The 18023-nt window shown below is 37.0% G+C and overlaps 1 protein-coding gene across 1 annotated transcript in view; it reads right to left on the bottom strand.

The window, feature by feature from the left end:
* The window catches only part of LOC142842470 (vomeronasal type-2 receptor 116-like), a 54671-nt gene extending 37478 nt beyond the window's left edge, over window positions 1–17193 (bottom strand). The window contains exon 1 of the mRNA XM_075959199.1: window positions 17000–17193. Coding sequence (XP_075815314.1) covers window positions 17000–17193 — 194 coding nt within the window. The remainder of the gene's footprint in view (window positions 1–16999) is intronic.
* Window positions 17194–18023: the final 830 nt, after the last annotated feature.

Here is an 18023-nt window from a genome sequence, read left to right as displayed (position 1 = left end):
ATAGTTCTTGTCGAATAGGTCTTTCACTTCCTTGGTCAGGGTTACCCCAAGATATTTTATGCTATTTGTGGCTATCGTGAAAGGTGATGCTTCTCTGATTTCCCTCTCTGCTTCCTTATCCTTAGTGTAAAGGAAGGCAACTGATTTTTTGGAGTTGATCTTGTATCCTGCCACATTACTAAAGGTGTTTATCAGCTGTAGGAGTTCTTTGGTAGAATTTTTGGCGTCACTTATGTATACTATCATATCATCTGCAAATAACGAAAGCTTAACTTCTTCCTTTCCAATACAAATCCCCTTGATCTCCTTATGTTGTCTTATTGCTATTGCTAGAACTTCAAGCACTATATTGAAGAGGTATGGAGAGAGTGGACATCCTTGTCGTGTTCCTGATTTTAGTGGGATGGCTTTGAGTTTTTCTCTGTTCAATTTAATGTTAGCTGTTGGCTTGCTGTAAATAGCTTTTATTATATTTAGGTAGGATCGTTGTATCCCTATTCTCTCCAAGACCTTTATCATAAAGGGGTGTTGAATTTTGTCCAATGCTTTTTCAGCATCTAATGAAATGATCATATGATTTTTTTTTTCAGTTTATTTATATGGTGGATTACATTGATAGATTTTCGTATGTTGAACCAGCCCTGCATCTCTGGGATGAAGCCTACTTGATCATAATGGATAATTTTTCTAATGTGTTCTTGGATTCGGTTTGCCAGTATTTTGTTGAGGATTTTTGCGTCGATGTTCATGAGTGAGATTGGCCTGTAATTCTCTTTCCTGGTTGAGTCTTTGTGTGGTTTTGGTATCAAAGTAACTGTAGCTTCATAGAAGGAGTTTGGTAATAACCCTTCTGTTTCTATATTGTGGAATACATTAAGGAGTATAGGTATTAGGTCTTCTTGGAAGTTCTGGTAGAATTCCGCATTGAAACCATCTGGTCCTGGGCTTTTTTTGGTAGGGAGGTTTTTGATAACCTCTTCTAATTCTTCGTGACTAACAGGTCTGTTTAGATTGTTCACCTGGTCCTGGTTCAACTTTGGTATATGGTATTTATCTAAAAAAATGTCCATTTCTTTTATATTTTCCAATTTTGTGTTATACAGGCTTTTGTAGTAAGATCTAATGATTCTCTGAATTTCCTCTGTGTCTGTGGTTATGTCCCCCTTTTCATTTCTGATCTTATTTATTTGTGTGTTCTCTCTCTGTCGTTTAATTAGTTTGGATAGGGGTTTGTCGATCTTGTTGACTTTCTCCAAAAACCAGCTTTTTGTTTCATTGATTCTTTGGATGTTTTCTGTGTTTCTATTTTGTTGATTTCGGCCCTCGGTTTTATTATTTCCAGTCTTCTACTTCTCCTGGGCGCGTCTGCTTCTTTTTTTTTCTAGAGCTTTCAGGTGTGTTGTTAAGTCCCCAATGTATGCACTCTCCGTTTTCTTTAAGTGGGCACTCCCATAAAAATCCCATCAAAATTTTTCACAGATCTGGAGAAGACAATAATCAACTTTATATGGAGGAACAAAAAACCCAGGATAGCCAGAACAATCTTATAAAATAAAGGATTGTCTGGAGGCATTACCATCCCTGACTTCAAACTCTATTATAGAGCTACAGTATTGAAAACAGCCTGGTATTGGCATAAAAACTGAGAAGTCGACCAATGGAATCGAATAGAAGACCCTGACTTTAACCCACAAACCTATGAGCACCTGATTTTTGATAAAGGAGCTAAAAGTATACAATGGAAAAAAGACAGCATTTTCAACAAATTGTGCTGGCAAAACTGGATGTCACTCTGTAAAAGAATGAAAATAGATCCATATCTATCACCATGCACAAAACTCAAGTCCAAATGGATTAAAGACCTCAATATCAGTCCAAACACAGTGAACCGGATAGAAGAGGAAGTGGGAAGTACTCTACAGCACATGGGCACAGGAGACCACTTCCTACGTATAACCCCAGCAGCACAGACACTAAGGGCATCATTGAATAAATGGGACCTCCTGAGGCTGAGAAGCTTCTGTAAAGCAAAGGACACTGTCACTAAGACAAAAAGGCAACCCACTTACTGGGAGAAGATTTTCACCAACCCTGCAACTGACAAAGGTCTGATCTCCAAAATATATAAAGAAATCAAGAAACTAGACCGTAAAAGGCTAATCAATCCAATTATAAAATGGGGCACTGAGCTGAACAGAGAATTCTCATCAGAAGAACTTCAAATGGCCAAAAGACTCTTAAGGTCATGCTCAACTTCCCTAGCGATCAGGGAAATGCAAATCAAGACAACTTTAAGATACCATCTTACACCTGTCAGAATGGCTAAAATAAAAAATACCAATGATAGCCTTTGCTGGAGAGGTTGTGGAGAAAGGGGTACACTCACCCATTGCTGGTGGGAATGCAAACTTGTGCAACCACTCTGGAAAGCAGTGTTTCAGTTTCTCAGGAAATTCGGGATCAACCTACCCCTGGATCCAGCAATACCACTCTTGGGAGTATACCCAAGAGAGGCCCTATCATACAACAAAAGTATATGTTCAACTATGTTCATGGCAGCATTGTTTGTAATAGCCAGAACCTGGAAACAACCTAGATGCCCTTCAACGGAAGAATGGATGAAGAAAATATGGAATATATACATATTAGAGTATTACTCAGCAGTAAAAAACAAGGACTTCTTGAATTTTGCATACAAATGGATGGAAATAGAAAACACTATCCTGAGTGAGGTAAGCCAGACCCAAAAAGAGGAACATGGGATGTACTCACTCATATTTGGTTTCTAGCCATAAATAAAGGACAATGAGTTTATAATGCAGGTTCCTAGAGAAGCTAAGTAAGAAGGTGAACCCAAAGACAAACACATAGTCATCCTCATGAATATTAACCTTCATCAGGTGATGAAAGGAGACAGAGACAGAGTAGCACGGGACAGAAATCTCAAGGTCCAAATCAGGAGCAGAAGGAGACGGAGCACGAGCAAGGACCTCAGGACTGCGAGGGGTGCACCCACACACTGAGAGAATGGGGATGTTCTATCGGGAACTCACCAAGGATGCTCACCTTTGGAGACCTGGATAGAGGTGGGCGGTCCTTGGGCTTCCTATAGGTCAGGGAACCCTGATTGCTCTTCGAGCAGATGAGGGAGGGTGACTTGATCGGGGGAGGGGGAGGGAAATGGGAGGCGGTTGCGGGGAGGAGGCAGAAATCCTTAATAAATAAATAAATAAAATTTAAAAAAAAAGAAAATATTTTTTTTAATTTTCCTTGTATTTATTGTTGTAAATACCCTTTATACTTATGTATTTTTATATTTAAGACAATTTAATTGCAGTTTGTTTAATTAATTGGGGGTATGCTCTATGTGTGGTGAGTGACAATTCTGTATTCTGTCAATTATGTTTTAAATAAACGCTGATTGGCCAGGAGCCAGGTAGGAAGTATAGGCAGGACAACCACATGAGTCCAGGTATGAGCTCATCTTTAATTTTAGTAGCAAGGAATTTAACTTGTGACTCATCTTACCACACATAAATGTCCTTTATAAACTTTCATTATATAGGATGACAGGCAACACGGAAGTAAACTATCTATCTAACTATCTATCTGTCATTTTTATGTAAGCATCTCTAAACACTCAGTTGACTGATGTGAGCTGTATAGGAGACAGGAATACTTGCATAATTGTGACTAGTTGCTTTCACAGGAAATGAATTAAATTCTCTACCCTTTGACATTACTAACTGTGTGCTGTATGTAAAAATGATGATTGTAAGACTCCATATTTTCTACATTATGTGCTAACACTGATTACACTTCACTAGATAGTAAATCACATTGATATTTGGAAAAGGCATCGTTGGATATTGCTTGAAGTCTTCAGTCTAATAATTAATGGTCATTGAAAAATTTACAAGTAGTGATTTTTTTTCCTCCTTATTAATCTTATGGAGTACTTGAATTTGGTTCCCAAGATGAACATAATAGAGTATAATTACTCTGATGACCTAGTCCCTTCTCTATTGATTTCTGTAAATATATGGTGGCTATAAACTTATAGAGTGACATACAGAGACATGATAATTGAAAGAAAATAAATATTATTGAAGATTCAGGACTGGAATAAAATCTATATGTAGTTTCAGAGGATATTAATTACTATTAAAAACATTGTGTAGAATTTGTTCACACTGTTGTATGAGTGTCAAAACTTTTTTGAGAAATGGCTAGCTAATATAGACTTTCAATGAATCAAAGAAGTATGTAATGGTATGAAGTATGATTAATAAAAACACAGGGTCAGAAATTGGGTTCAAGCTGAAGATCTGAAATACAAAACTGCAGTCACTGACTCTTACCTCAACCTCAGTCTGAAATGGCTCTCCTGCCTCCTGGAATCTCAAAAGAGACTTTATCTGAGAGCTGTCGCCCACCATTTTATATTTCCCTCTAGGGCTGGGATTAAAGGCATGCACCACTGGGATAAGGGTGCATTTCTATATTAACTAGTGTGGCTACTGGGATTAAAGGTGTTTGTTACCACAGTCTTGTCTGTAAGGCTGACCAGTGGGACTGCTCTTCTCTCAGATCTTCAGGCAGTATATATTTATTAAACTATAATTGAAATGCCTCTACATTTCTCTTTTATGTCAAAAAATAATAAAAAGAAGGCTATTATTAATATAAGAAAATTATATACAATAAGTACAAATGTTTTAAACAAAAAAAATCCATAATACATTTGGGGGAATTGGGGCATAGTTTTCTGTGCTACATCTTGTTGATTGGGTTGCTGATAATCTTTTGGTTACCAGAAAAATATGTATGATTACGGTCATGTACTTATTGGAGTGTTCTGTGAGGCTGGATTATGGCAGCCAGAAGTCTTAAAGCTGTTCTGGTTGTAGAACTCAGAGGAAACTGCAACAAATGTACTCTGAAACATTGGATCATCTGAGTCATCTGTTTCCACTGGAGATTTTTCAGGTAATCTTTCCTGGTCAAACCTTATTTCTCTTAACCCATATGTATCCACAACCTCTCACTTTCTTTGGAAATAAAAGTAAAACCTCTTCTCCAAAGTAACATATCTTTTGACTTAAATTTTGAAGTCAAGACATTTTCAAAATATATAGGTTGGATCAATCCAGCATCATCAATAATCAAATGTCTTTTGGCAGGTGTTGCTCCTTCCTCAGAAGTCAAACAATTCAAAGAAAACACAATAGCACATAGTACCCAGATTCTCTGTGTATTTTGGATCTTTACATGGAAGCTAAGACAGGAAAGATGGGAGCTTGGAGCTCTGGTTCTTCTTCTGAACCAGGTGGCTAGATTTGGGTCCAGATCTTAGAACTGGAATTCCAATCAATCAGTGTCCTAGACTGCTGTATAAAAATTATCAAGCAAACATCATTTTCATGAATTTATATCCCCAAAAAGTTGGGTGACAAATGAAGCATGATTAAGAAAAACTCATGGTCAGAAATTGGGGTTCAACCTGAAGATCTGAAAAGCAAAGCAGTCAGCCACTGGGTCTTTCCTCAACCTCACTCCAAAATGGCTATCCTGTCTTGCAGACTTTCAAAAGAACTATGTTTGAGAGTTGTCTTTCCCCATCTTATATTCCTCTCTAGGGCAGGGACTAAAGGCATGTATCACTGGGATTAAAAATACGCATCAGCCAATTTCTTTGTTAACTAGGGTAGTTACCGGGATTAAATATGCCTGTCATTGTGGCTATTGGGATTAAAGGTGCATGTTGCCATAATGTGTTTGCAAGGCAGACCAGTGGGACTGTTTTACTCTTAGATCTTCAGGTACTCTTTATTTATTAAAATGCAATCGAAATACCACTACAATGGTATAACAAGTTACTTATAGTTAACTATAAATAACTTATAGTTAACTATGATTTGTTAATAAATCATAGTTCTATAAAACTAACTTAGGAAAGTGATATATTTTATTTTTTTCAGTTGTCTTTTGGTCCATTTTATCAACTCCGAGAGAAGATGATCTATGTGATGTGAAGGATTTATCTCAGCAGCAAACACTCACTTGTCTCATTAGAAACTTCATTTTGTGGGCAGGGGCTGCAATCAAAACAGCAGGCTGCCATTCCCTCCTGTAAGAATTTTCTGAATCCAGGACCACAGTCTACACAGCACACAGAGGACGGCATCTGTGCAAAATAAGACATGCTGGTGTTAGGTGTTTTACCTTCTCTCTATGATTCTATTTTATTATTATGTTTAAATACCCATAAACTGATTTTATATACACCAAAGTGGTGATCATATTAAACTTAATATATTTTATAATACCAGGCATACAAATGTATGGAAACAAACTGATATAAATTTGAGTAGATTCCCAAACATAGAAATTAAGGAGGAAGAATTAGTTGTTTGATATGAACAAACACTATAGAGTTTGCAACGTGGTTTTTCTACATAATTTTCATCATCTTGACACAAGATACATTAATAAGTTAGAGGAAAACTTAAGTGAAATGTTTCTTTCCATTGAATTAGCCTGTTGTCAAATTATTTAAGCATTTTATTAATGGGTAATTGATGTAGGACTGCCCTGCCCTCTGTGGGCAGTGCTGTCCCTACTCAGATCTGCGTGAGAATTCAGAGAAAGCCAGTTAGCTATGTTCCTTCAGGATCTACAATTTAGTTGCAGTCTCCATATACCTGCCTGCCTTGTCATTTCTTTGCCATTCATGAGCCCAATCAAATCTCCCCTTAATATGATTTTGGTCAGTATTTAATCACATCAACATCATAGAAACTAAGATGAACGGACATCTGAAACAGGGGAATATCTCTTTAAATTTCAGATGGCACACATGAACTCCAAAAACAGCACTGCAAAGCATGACATAGTGTAAAGAGAAAAAAAATGCAGCTAAATAGGCAGAGTGAGCTTAATAGATACGCATTGAGCTGTAAGAAATGGTGTTTTCTAAGGTGTAAATGATTAAAAGGCTGCAAATATTTAGGGAGCCTGAATAAAAGTTTGATTTTGTAAAAATTTCATTGAAGTGTTTTTTTAAAGTTTAAAATAAAAAAGCTTTGCATAACAAAAAAACTCTCAATTGGGACCTATACACAGTTTTAGACATCTCTGATTGTTGTGTGCTCACTCTGCATCCTCTGTTCAGAACTGAGCTATGTGTCAACACCACAGTTTCCCCTCTGCATTGGCTCTTTCATGTTCTCCACAAGATGATTTACTACAAATCTTCCCTTTTTTCTTGTGGTTTTCTTTAAACAGAGTCTCAAATTGTAGTATTGGTAGACCTCAACTCCCTAAATAGAGTACGTTAACTTAGATTACACAGAAATCTGCCTCTCCTGCCTTCTGAACACTGGGATTAAATGTGTGTGCTACCAGTGTGCATATTTGTTCTCTTCTTTTCTTTATTTATTTTTTACTATTTCTTTTTTTGTATTTGCTAAGATATTAAGGACTGTTTTCAAGAAGCATGAAGAAAATGCCAATCCTTGTCCAATCTCTGTTTGTTTATTCGAGCCAGTGTCTGTTTATGCAAGCCTCGTTCACTAGGACATGCTAAGCAGGCAAGGCTGGACATAAACAGATAAGGTTTTTTCTACCTCTGCCACCCAAGAGTTTTGATTAAGCATACACACCAACACATACACCTGGCTTCAGTTAGGATTTCATTGGAAATTCTTTGAGTTTCTTTTCCGGTAGTACAATGTTATTAATATGATTGTTATAGAAAATTTTTTTAATATGATCAGGCTGGAAAACATTGAGTAATTAATGGAAAAGTAGATCTTATTAAGTAAAGATGGGTTCCTTCTATTGTATAAGACTTTTGTTTGATTTAAATTTTAACTCTCAATGAATGCTGAGCTGTTGCAGAGAGTGAGCTTCTTGTTCATCTCGATTGCCCGGCTAGTTTAGCCCCAAAATTACCTCCCACACAGGTACTGTATTAATTAAATCACTGCTTGACCCATTAGGTCTAGTTTCTTATTGGCTACTTCTTACATCTTAATTTAACCCATTTCTATTAATCTGTGTAAACCATGTGGCAGTGGCTTACTACGTAAAATTCCGGGCATCTGTCTCTGGCAGATGCATGGCATATCTCCCGATCTGCTTTCTTCCTCACAGAATTCAATTATGCTTTCCCTTCCTACCTAAGTTCTGCCCTTGAAGAGATCTCAAAGCCTCATTTCATTATAAAGGATAACTTTGTTGGGTATAGTAACATGATTTTGCAAACATATCTCTAACTCCTTGAATTGGCTCACTGATACTCTGCCCTTTTAAAAGGAATTCATGAGGGAATCTTTTGTTATTTATGAAAGGTCTTTCTATGAAAGGGATTTCTATTCTGAACCCTTCAATTTCCATTCTGTACCATTATAATACAAATTTATTTAAAATACATCATAGGAAGGGTTTTTTTCTGATAATATGTGTATAAATGCCTCCTGTCTCCAGATGGCTATGTATCTCATTGCATTTTGGGAAATTACTGTTGCATTTTATTGAACATATTGTTGAGGTCTTCATTAGTCCTTCTGTCTAGTTTTAGTAACTTTGAATATTTAATCACATCCCCTTTGTCTCATATATATTTCGATTTTTCTTATTTTTAGCTGCCATAGTTTCAGTGTTCTAATTCTTCTACTTATCTCTGAGCCTTGCCATCCTGTACTCAACTTGAAGTTTTCCCTTATGAGCAAATTTTTTGAGATATTTATTGGATTGCTTTTGTGTTTTCTTTACATACTTTAGTTTGAATATTTTTATCATTTTCTACTATTTGGAAAGTATCTATCACATGCTCACTGAGTTCTTTATGATATGCAAGGTTTTATGATTTCACTGCCTTCTTCTAGTAGTAATTTGCGTCCTGTTTGATGTTCTGGAATTTTGTTATTATCATTCTTTGTATTTTTCTAGTATGTCATTGAACATACTCTCATTTTAGCCTATAACTGTAATATTTTTAGTTGTGTTGGCTTGAAGTTTTATTTTTTGTTCATTTGGTTTTGCATTGAAATTTGCCTATATGGGAGATGAGTACTGGTTGCAGGGTTCATAACCTTCTGTATCCTTCAGTGGATATTTTTGCAATGCTCATTTGGCTTGGAAACAGCATACTTGAAAGTTCATTGTTGTTCCCTGATGGATTTGTCAGTCAGTGGCTATACCTTCAGTCCATATGTTCTATTCCCTGAGAGAAACTCTCCTCATTACTCTGAGATAAAATATTATTTTGTAGATTTTATGCTACCTTCGTTATCTAATACAACTTCAGATCTAGCCTGATGAGTTTCCTGAATTAACTCCTTTAATTTTCAGCCATATAATACTAGAAAAGTTTGAATTGGGTATCTTAAAAACATTTGCATCAGAATTCACACTTATAGCATACATTAGACCCATAATGGAATTCATCCTCTATAAATGCCAAGAAGCCATTTCTTTTATTACCACTATCTCCTCCCCACACAGATATTGTAACTGGACATACACTCTTTGCTTTGAGTAAAATATGAAAAAATTTACAGGACCAAGCCTGCCCTATTGTCTGCAAGGTCCTTGGCTCAGGAAGTTTCCTGCACCTGCACTAAGGCCATCCACCCAGAGGGGTGGGTGTCTGCCTGCCTCGCAGGCCTGAAGGTCCCTGCAAGGGAGTGCAGGCACCTTTAGCTTGTGCTGTAGGGTCTTTTGTGTTCTACTCAACCCTGCCCTGCCCCCACATTCTCCCTTTTGTCTGCGATGCCCTTGGGATACAAGGCATCCCTGTTTAAGTGCTGAGGAGTTCCATCTCGATGGCGCAGAGGAGTTCCATCCAGACAGACAGAAATAGTTCCTGCTCCTGAATTGAGGAGATCCACCCAGAGAGTCAGTCACAGCAAAGACTGTTCCAAAACACCAAGACTCTCCTGGCTCCATTTGAAGGAAGAGATGGGCAGGCACCAATGCAAGAATTCCTACAACCTGAAAGGCAACATGACATCACCAGAATCCAGGGATCCCAAAACAAGAAGAATTGAACACCCTACTCCAGAAGAAATAGAAGAAATTGACTTTAAATGGAACTTTATGAAAATAATTGAGGACTTTAAACAGGAGGTGAAAATCTGCCATAAAGAAATAGAGATGACAAACAAAAAGATAAACGAAATGAAAAAAATCTCTCAAACATACCCAAAAAAAACCAAGAAAAAAACAATCAAACAGGTAGGGAAAGCAGTTCAAGACTTGAAAAATGAAATGGAAGTAATGAAGAAAACACAATCCGAGGGAAGGCTGGATATGGAAATTCTGGGTAAACAAACAGGAACTACAGAGACAAGTATTACCAACAGAATACAAGAGATAGAAGAAAAAAATCTCAGACAGTAAAGATACTATAGAGGAAATAAACTCACTGATTAAAGAACAAAACAAATCCAACAATTTCTTAACTCAAAACATCCAGAAAATCTGGGACACCATGAAAAGACCAAACCTAAGAAAAATAGGGGTAGAAGAAGGAGAAGAATTACAGCTCAAAGACCCAGAAAATATATTCAACAAAATTATAGAAAAAAACTTTCCCAAGCTAAAGAAGGATACTCCTATGAAGGTACGAGAAGCATACAGAACACCAAATATACTGGATCAAAAGAAAGCATCACCACGCTATATAATAATCAAAACACAAAACATACAGAACAACAACAAAAAAAAAGAATACTAAGAGCTGCAAAGGAAAAAGGTCAAGTAACATATGAAGGGAAACCTATCAGAATTACAACTGACTTCTCAATGGAAACCATGAAAGCCATAAGGTCTTGGATAGATGTGCTGCAGATTCTAATATAACATGGATGCAAGCCCAGACTACTTTACCCAGCAAAGCTTGCATTCACCATTGATGGAGAAAACAAGATACTCGAGGACAAAAACAGATTTTAACAATACACTGGCACAAACCCAGCCTTACAGAAAATATTAGAAGGAAAATCACAAACCAAGGAAGCCAACAACACCCATAATAACACAAGCATCTGACAACCCTCCACCAGCACAGCTCAAAAAAGGGAAACACACAAACTCTAATACCAAAAAAATAACCGGAGCAAACAACAACTGGTCACTATAATCACTTAATATCAATGGACTCAATTCACCTATAAAAAGGCAAAGGTTAAGAGAATGGAATGAAATCAGGATTCAACATTCTGCTGTCTACAGGAAACACACCTCACACTCAACGACAGACGCTACCTCAGAGTAAAGGGATGGGAAAAGGTTTTCAAAACAAGTGGACCAAAGAAACAAGTGGGTGTGGCTATACTAATATCTAACAAGATAGATTTCAAACTAAATTAATCAGAAGAGATAGAGATGGATACTTTATACTCATAACAGGAACATTTCATCAGGAGGAAGTCTCTATCCTGAATATCTACACCCAAAATATAAAAGCACCCACATATGTAAAAGAAACATTACTAGAACTCAAAGAATACTCAAACCCCACACTCTAATACTAGGAGATTTCAACACTCCTCTCTCACCAATGGACAGGTCAACCAGACAGAAACTTAACAGAGAAATAAGAACTATCAGATGTAATGAGCCAACTGGACTTAACAGACATCTATAGCACATTCCATCCAAACAGAAAAGAATATACCTTCTTCTCAGCATCTCATGGAACCTTCTCAAATATTGATCACATAACTGGTAACAAAGCAAACATCCATAGACACAAAGGAATTGTAGTAACCACCTGTGTACTATCGGATCACCATGGAACAAAGTTAGAAATTAACAAAAATTCTAACCCCAGAAAGCCTACAAAGTCATGGAAATTGAGCAGTCAACTACTGAACCACCCCTGAGTCAAGCAAGAAATAGATAAAGAAATTAAAGTCATCCTTGAATTCAATGAAAATAAAGACACAACATACCCAAACCATTGGGACACTATGAATGCAGTGCTAAGAGGAAAGTTCATAGCACTAAGTGCCCACATAAAAAAATGGAGAAAGCACACATTAGAGACTTAACAGCACAGCTGAAAGCTCTAGAAAAAAAGGAGGAGACTCACCCAGGAGGAGTAGAAGACGGGAAATAATCAAACTGAGGGCTGAAATCAACAAAATAGAAACACAGAAAACAATCCAAAGATCAATGAAACAAAAAGCTGGTTCCTGGAGAAAATCAACAAGATTGACAAACCCCTATCCAAATTGATCAAATGGCAGAGAGAGAGAACATGCAAATTAACAAGATCAGAAATGAAAAGGGGGACAAAACCACAGATGAAGAAGAAATTCCAAGAATCATTATATCCTTCTACAAAAGGCTATATGCCACAAAATTGGAAAATGTTAAAGAAATGGACACTTTTAGATAAGTATCATTTACCAAAATTCAATCAAGACCAGGTGAACAATTTAAACTGTCATCAGAAACCTCCCTACCAACAAAAGCCCTGGACCAGATGGTTTCAATGCAGAATTCTATCAGAACTTCCAAGAAGAGCTAATGCCTATACTCCTAAATGTGTTTCACATAATAGAAAAAGAAGAGTCATTGCCAAACTTCTTTTATGAAGCTACAGTCACCCTGATACCAAAAACACACAAAGACTTAACCAAGAAAGAATTATAGGCCAATCTCACCCATGAACATCGATGCAAAAATTCTCAATATAATACTGACAAACAGAATCCAAGAACACATCAAAAAAATTACACATTATGATCAAGTAGGCTTCATCCCAGAGAGACAGGGCTGCTTCAACAGACGAAAATCTATCAATGTAATCCCTCATATAAATAAACTGAAAAAAAATCTATATGATCATTTCATTAGATGCTGAAAAAGCATTCGACAAAATTCAACACCCCTTTATGATAAAGGTCTTGGAGAAACTAGGGATACAAGGTTCATTCCTCAATATAATAAAAGCAATATACAGAGAGCTGACAGCTAACATAAAATTAAATGGAGAGAATCTCAAAGCCATCCCACTAAAATCAGGAACAATTCAAGGCTGTGCACTCTCTCCATATCTCTTCAATATAGTACTTAAAGTTCTAGCAATAGCAATAAGACAGCATAAGGAGATCAAGGGTATTCGAATTGAAAAAAAAAGAAGTCAAACTTTTGTTATTTGCAGATGATATGATAGTGTACATAAGCGACCCCAAAAACTCTACCGAAGAACTCCTACAGCTGATAAACACCTATAGTAACATGGCAGGATACAAGATCAACTAAAGAAAATCAGTAGCCCTCTTATACACAAAAGATAGAGAAGCAGAGTGGGAAATCAGAGAAACATCACCTTTCACGATAGCCACAAACAGCATAAAGTATCTTGAGCTAACTCTATCCAAGTGAAACATCTATTTGACATGAACTTTAAGACAATGAAGAAAGAAATTGAAGAGAACACCAGAAAATGGAAAGATCTCCCATGCTCTTGGATGGGTAGGATCAACTTACTAAAAATGGCAATTCTACCACAGGCAATCTATAAATTCAATGCAATCCCCATTAAAATCTCAACAAAATTCTTCACTGATCTTGAGAGAACAATAATCAACTTTATATGGAAAAATAATAAACCCAGGATAGCCAAAACAATCCTATAAAATAAGGTACTTCCAGCGGCATTATCAAACTCTATTACAGAGCTACAGTAATGAAAACAGCTTGGTATTGGCACAAAAACAGAGATGTTGACCAATGGAATCGAAAGAAAGACCCGTATTTTAACCCACAAACCTATGAACACCCAATTTTCGATAAAAGAGCTAAAAGTATACAATGGAAGAAAGAAAGCACCTTCAACAAATGGTGCTGCCATAACTGGATGTCAACTTTAGAAGAATAAAAATAGATCCATATCTATCACCATGCAAAAAACTCAAGTACAAATGGATTAAAGACCTCAATATCAATCTGAACACACTGAACCTGATAGAAGAGAAAGTGGGAAGTACTCTACAACATATGGGCACAGGAGACCACTTCCTACGTACAACCCCAGTAGCACAGACAATAAGGACAACATTGAATAAATGGGACCTACTAAAACTGAGAAGCTTTTGTAAAGCAAAGGACACTGTCACTAAGACAAAAAAGCAACCTGCTGACTGGGAGAAGATCTTCACCAACCCCGCAGCAGACAAAGGTCTGATTTCCAAAATATATAAAGAACTCAAGAAGCTAGACTTTAAAATGCTAATTAACCCAATTAAAAAATGTGGCACTGAACTGAACAGAGAATTCTCAACAGAAGAAGTTCAAATGGCCAAAAGACACTTAAGGTCATGCTCAACCTCCTGAGTGATCAGGGAGATGCAAATCAAAACAACTTTGAGATACCATCTTACATCTGTCAGAATGGCTAAATACAAAAACACCAATGATAACCTTTGCTGGAGAGGATGTGGAGTAACAAGAACCCTCATCCATTGCTGGTGGGAATGCAAACTTGTGCAACCACTTTGGAAAGCAGTGTGGCAGTTTCTCAGGAAATTCGGGATCAACCTACCCCTGGACCCAGCAATACCACTCTTGGGAATATACCCAAGAGAGGCCCTATCATAGAACAAAAGTATATGCTCAACTATGTTCATAGCAGCATTGTTTGTAATAGCCAGAACCTGGAAACAACCTAGATGCCCCTCAATGGAAGAATGGATGAAGCAAGTATGGAATATATACATATTAGAGTACTACTCAGCAGTAAAAAACAAGGACTTCTTGAATTTTGCATACAAATGGATGGAAATAGAAAACACTATCCTGAGTGAGGTAAGCCAGACCCAAAAAGGGGAACATGGAATGTACTCACTCATATTTGGTTTCTAGCCATAAATAAATTTCATTGAGCCTATAATTCGCGATCCTAGAGAAGCTAAATAAGAAGGTGAATCCAAAGACAAACATATAGGCATCCTCCTGAATATGAACCTTCATCAGGTGATGAAAGGAGACAGAGACAGAGACCCACACTGGAGCACCGGACATAAATTCAAGGTCCAAATCAGGAGCAGAAAGAGAGAGTGCACGAGCAAGGAACTCAGGACCGCGAGGGGTGCACCCACACACTGAGACAATGGGGATGTTCTATAGGGAACTCACCAAGGCCAGCTGGCCTGGGTCTGAAAAAGCATGGGATAAAACCGGACTTGCTGAACATAGCGGACAATAAGGACTACTGAGAACTCAATAACAATGGTACTGGGTTTTGATCCTACTGCACGTACTGGCTTTGTGGGAGCCTAGGCAGTTTGGATGCTCACCTTACTAGACTTGGATGGAGGTGGGTGGTCCTTGGACTTCCCACAGGGCAGGGAACCTTGATTGCTCTTGGGCTGAGGAGAGACAGGGACTTGATTGGGGGAGGGGGAGGGAAATGGGAGGCGGTGGCGGGGAAGAGACAGAAATCTTGAATAAATAAATAAATTAAAAAAAACAATGACTGTGCACAGTAGTCTTCTGGGGGAAAAATTTGGCTCCTGTACTACTAATTCTTTCATATTTACTGGGCAATATAGTTAACATATTCCCTCATGTCTATCATTACCATCTTGTATTTTTTCTTTATTGATTAAAAACACAAAATGTTCTTTAAATATTTAATTTTTAATAAATTTATATACCAAAATAGTTGGAAAATAGATTCATCTGTGGGTATGGACATGAGAAATACTCACATAGACCATAAAAAGGGAATGGATTTCATTGTTTTCAGTAACACTTGTCTTTAGTTGTCACTGGCCTCCAATGCAGAATGAAATAACTACTCCATTTAATAAATGGAGAGATTAAGGATAATTATACCAGGTATATCTGAACAACATACACCATCCTGTAGAGAGCAACTTTTGTCTACATTTGAGATAAGAACTTATGGAAGTGAAACACTAACTTCTGCACACTAAACATCAAGAAACGTCAACGATTTGAGCTCTTGTTGTGGCATGGTGATCTAAAGTGCTAAATTTGAAAAGAGCTATCAATGATACACAAAATCAAAAGTGCATAGTGTTCAAAGTGGTAAAAGACAAAGCTACAATAAGTAAAATTATTGAAGAGTAACAATAAGACGTAATTAAGCTATTGTTGACAGTGAGTAAATAGTTTGGACTTATAGAAAAGAGACACGTGCTTTTTTAATAATAGCAAAGAGCTGGTAGATCACAATTCCCAAGTGTTGAAAAGTATCATATGCTGCAGCTGCCACTCAGGCAAGTGCTAGGAAAGTACGCAGTTACTGCTATTAGTGACAATTCCTATTACAAAGAATGCAAACATATCATTTATACTACAAATATTCTTGGTTTACTTTAAAGAGACAGTGAAGAACTGTACTGTGGAAATAAAGGCCTATGGTTGTATGTAAGTAAAGTATGGAGAAACAGAATCATATAAAAATTTAACAGCGGGCAAGTCTCCTGTTTTCATTCTTTATGCAGAATTAGAGGCACAGTATGTCTGAATATCTATGTAAAAACTCTTTTCATCTAGGGTTGTCACACATATTAGTTGCTGTGGGAGACACATTTGAAGCTGCAAAGTCATCACACTATCTAATCAACATCAGTTTAGTTGTTCCATTTGGCATGCTATTTATTGACTACTATGGGGTTTCTTTCAATAAGATATTACTGGTTACTCAGTTGTGGAAACAGTCAAAAGCAAAGATATACGTGGTGAACAAAGTTACACAGTCTCCTTTTCCCTCAGCTTCAAGTCTTATAAGTAGGAGGGTAACTAGGAAAATAATATTAAACCCCCTGCACAAACAAAAAATTAAAAAAAAAAACAGCAATGGGTCTCAAAGAACATGGGTTTTTTTTCCTTAGGTGTGCAAATTGAAATAACAGAACAAAAGATTCTAAACATTTTTCTGATTTTCATTTTCTGATCCCCTATGACATATTTTTGTTGACATTTACATAGAAAATTTAAAGAAACTTACTGTATATTCAGAATATGGTTGAAATAATCTTTCTCCACAGGCCGCTGCTCTGTCATAAGGAAGAAGATACAACCTGTCACCAAATCTTCATCCGTTTCTTCATTCTCATTCATTCTCCAAAAGCACCTGGGTTGAGTGAACCTGGACTCAAGTGGAATGTTCAGGAAAAAGAAGAGAAAAATCAAAGCAAACATTTTTGTCCCTCTTGAAGCCTGGGCAGTGTGTGTGGTGAAGTGCTCTTCAGATCAGCACATTATATGGGTATCCATATTTTCCCACCTGCTTTTATTTCTGCAGCCAAAGCAGATGCTATTTGTGTATTCATGATTCCTTTATTTCCCTGTTGATTACTCGCCTATGGGGAATCTTGGGCACTTTTTTCCCCCTGTGGCTGTGCACCTAATATACATGTAATCCAAATTTGGTTCAGAAGTATACATGGGGATGATTCAGGTAATTTCATGACATCATTTAATTTTGTGGAAATTAAGGCTCCCTAGGGAATGTTATTTTGAGAAAAATTTGGGCCCATGACTGCCAGAACAATCTTTTTATGTTAATGCCTTTAGAAATGATGTCAGTGTATTTTGTTAGATGATCAAAATTGAGATATGCAGCAATGTTTCAGGAAGGACACACGAAGTCAAAATTCCTAGTTGCACACTGGGAATTCTTTCACAAACTCTCTGTCAGGGAACAACAGTTCCATGGTTAGAGAAACTGAGTTTCACACAGCTCGCACAGTGGGGCTTATACTACAGGACTGACAGTAACAGAATATCTCACCAATAACTGTGCTTCCATCATCTTGAGAACAATAATCAGCCTCAATTCTATTTTTTCTGAATCCTGCTGTTCTACCATAATCCAAATCACCACAGAATCAGTTACATTTATAGCATTACAAAAGGTTTTTGAATATTCAACAATATCCCTTCAGTTTCTGTGTCCTACATTTCAAACACTCAATAATATCTCTCACTGCCCCTCCAAACACAAATATTAAGTAGAAGATAAGGCAAAT

Source organism: Microtus pennsylvanicus, chromosome 1 (assembly GCF_037038515.1).
Source record: "Microtus pennsylvanicus isolate mMicPen1 chromosome 1, mMicPen1.hap1, whole genome shotgun sequence".
Taxonomy (NCBI): domain Eukaryota; kingdom Metazoa; phylum Chordata; class Mammalia; order Rodentia; family Cricetidae; genus Microtus; species Microtus pennsylvanicus.
Note: the sequence above shows the minus strand (reverse complement) of the source record. Positions and strands in the feature narration are given on the sequence as shown.